The 2,530-nt window shown below is 36.6% G+C and overlaps 1 protein-coding gene across 1 annotated transcript; it reads left to right on the forward strand.

Annotated features, from left to right (window-relative positions):
• Nucleotides 1–1,807: 1,807 nt before the first annotated feature.
• LOC118753622 lies at nucleotides 1,808–2,249 on the forward strand. The gene is made up of 2 exons (XM_036488499.1): nucleotides 1,808–1,959; nucleotides 2,020–2,249. The coding sequence occupies exons 1-2, from the start codon at nucleotides 1,809–1,811 to the stop codon at nucleotides 2,247–2,249; spliced, it is 381 nt and encodes a 126-aa protein (XP_036344392.1). The 5' UTR covers nucleotide 1,808.
• The last annotated feature ends 281 nt before the right edge of the window (nucleotides 2,250–2,530 follow it).

Here is a 2,530-nt window from a genome sequence, read left to right on the forward strand (position 1 = left end):
ATTCAGGCTCCTTCGTATAGTAAATCTTATGCAAAAGTAAAAGAGATCTGAACTGTAAGAGCTTATCCAATGACATGGAGTAAATAGAGACTGCGTAATGAGAAACGGGGCTCCTAGCCTTGACTCCGAAAACGTAACGTGTAATATTATTAAAGAGCACATTAAGCTTGTGCTTGCACGCTGAACCACAATTGGCAAAAATTTCGCAACCATACAATAGAGAGGGCATAAGATATGTTTTGACGAGCAAAAGTCGAATATGGTGAGGAGTAAAGTACTGTGAACACCAGAGAGCGCGAAGCATACCATAAAGTTTACCTACAACTATGTTTATGTGATTATCCCACGTTAATACTTTGTTGAAAACTATTCCCAGAGTTTTAGCTGTATCCACATAATTTATGCTAACGCCCCCGATCATGATTTCTGGAAAAACTGCCGAGTCTATCGGCTTTCGAGCTATAACAAGAACCTGAGACTTCTTTGGGTTTAGCGACAAGCCGTTATTCAAAGCCCAGTTGTTAATTTGGCATAGTGTTTGATTTATTCGCAGAACACAGGCAGATATATCACTGAGTTTGCATGATCTATAGACCTGCACATCGTCTGCATACAAATGCGAGTTCATATCATTGATTTCGGCTGGTAAGTCGTTTATATACATTGAAAAGAAGAGGGGGCCAAGAATAGATCCTTGCGGAACTCCCCTCCTCAATGCAAGTGCAGACGATGACGAAGTCCCACTGCAGACACACTGAGTCCTATTTTCTAGGTAGGAAGCTACTAAACTTATAGATGTTGTGGAAAAACCAAACAATTTGGCAAGCTTAGATGTGGGGATAGCATGGTCAACGGAATCAAATGCCTTAGAATGATCGAGTAGGGTTAGAAAAGTTAGCTCGTCATTATCAATAGCTTTACGAATATTTTCAATCACGTCAATAAGCGCAGTTATGCAATTATGCGATTTTCGAAATCCCGATTGTCGGTTGCATAAAAGAGAATGTTTTGAAACAAATGCGTTTATCTGTTTATAAATTAACAACTCAAATACTTTTGAGAGAAATGGTAGGATAGCAATTGGCCTGAACTCACCCCCTCCTTTAGGAATAGGGATAATTTTAGCATTTTTAGCGTTATATATGGAAGCAGCTTCGGTAATATGGCCTTTAGAAAAACAGGATGTATACCGTTGGTCCCGACAGCATCGGATTTGATTGAAATGAAACACTCCAGTACATCGCATTGATCCACACATGAGAAACTAAAATTCAATCCATTACCTAAAGAGCTTGGTATGTCCAGCGGAGAATTAGACAGTGGAAGGTCCGAAAAGCTTACAAATTTATGGTTGATTGCATCGAGGTCTTCCAGAGCAGGTAGCTGTTTTTCTTTGCCTTTTACAAGACCTATCTTTCTAATCTTATTCTATCTTTCTTTGCAACTGATACCCTTTGAAAAACTTTTTTCAAAAAACTTGGCCTTGGCCTGTCGAATCATTTTGCAAACGTCTTTTCTCATAGCCACAAATTGATTATGAAAGAAATCAGTTTTATATCTTTTCCAAAGGTCATAAGTTGCATTTCGTTTATTTATAGCGTCTTTAATTTCTCGATTAATCCATACATTGTCAAAATTTTTCCTAATCTTTTTCTTAACTGGAACATGAGTTTCAAATAACCTCACAATGTTCGTTTGTAAAAATTGCATTTGTGTATCAGTAGTTGGCAAATTTTTTATATGACGCTAGTCAGTTTCATTTAAATCATTATCAAGCTTCGCATAATCAATGCTCCATATCGTGTGGAATGCGTATTAATATCGACGCGTTTAGAGAGCTCCTTATAAGGACAAGAACAATGTATTTGACTGAATACGAATGGTACTACATGCCTAGCAGCGTGCATAAAATATTGATGCATGGGTGTGAGGTTATTGAGTATTTCGATCTACCAATTGGTAAGAAAATCGATTTGTTGCTATTCGGCATTTTTTACTACTACGAATTTATTCCCACAGGCAATTTTTCAGAGGAAGCTCTGGAAGCTTTACATAAACACATACGTATCGTACGATATGATCATACACGTAAAACTGCTCGGGAGCATACAAACAGAGACTTGATATCATACTTAACAATATCATCAGATCCTGAAGTAGTTTTTAAAAAGAGTGCTATCCCAAACAAAAATGCAGTTTATACAATGGACGAGCTGGAAGAGTATTTAGTCGATGCTGAAGAAACTTAAAAGTAATAACTACCCTTCAGTCAACTCAATTAGTTTTATACTAATCAAATACTAGTCAGCCACACGGCCTCAACTAGTTCGAGTTCTGTAATTTTTCCATATAAGCAACTGGTATGTTTTTCAGTATTTTGCAACAACTCTTGTTCGTGCGAAGTAACTAATAAAAAGGAAAACAAAATTATATTTGTCTTTTGAGTATTTAATGTCGTCTTGAATGAATCAAATTTTTTAAGCGTGTGACATCCACACCAAAAGATATAATCAATTTAAAAAAACATTTT

The sequence above is a fragment of the Rhagoletis pomonella genome, unplaced genomic scaffold, assembly GCF_013731165.1.
Source record: "Rhagoletis pomonella isolate Grant_MI unplaced genomic scaffold, Rhpom_1.0 Rhpom_scaffold_02681, whole genome shotgun sequence".
In the NCBI taxonomy this organism is placed as follows: Eukaryota; Metazoa; Arthropoda; class Insecta; order Diptera; family Tephritidae; genus Rhagoletis; species Rhagoletis pomonella.

Bases quoted from the DNA above. Each gene is read 5' to 3' on its own strand.
- LOC118753622 (XM_036488499.1), top strand. From the start codon at position 1,809: ATGCGTATTAATATCGACGCGTTTAGAGAGCTCCTTATAAGGACAAGA. The intron at 1,960-2,019 runs GTAAGAAAATCG...TTATTCCCACAG, and splicing joins GTATTTCGATCTACCAATTG to GCAATTTTTCAGAGGAAGCT.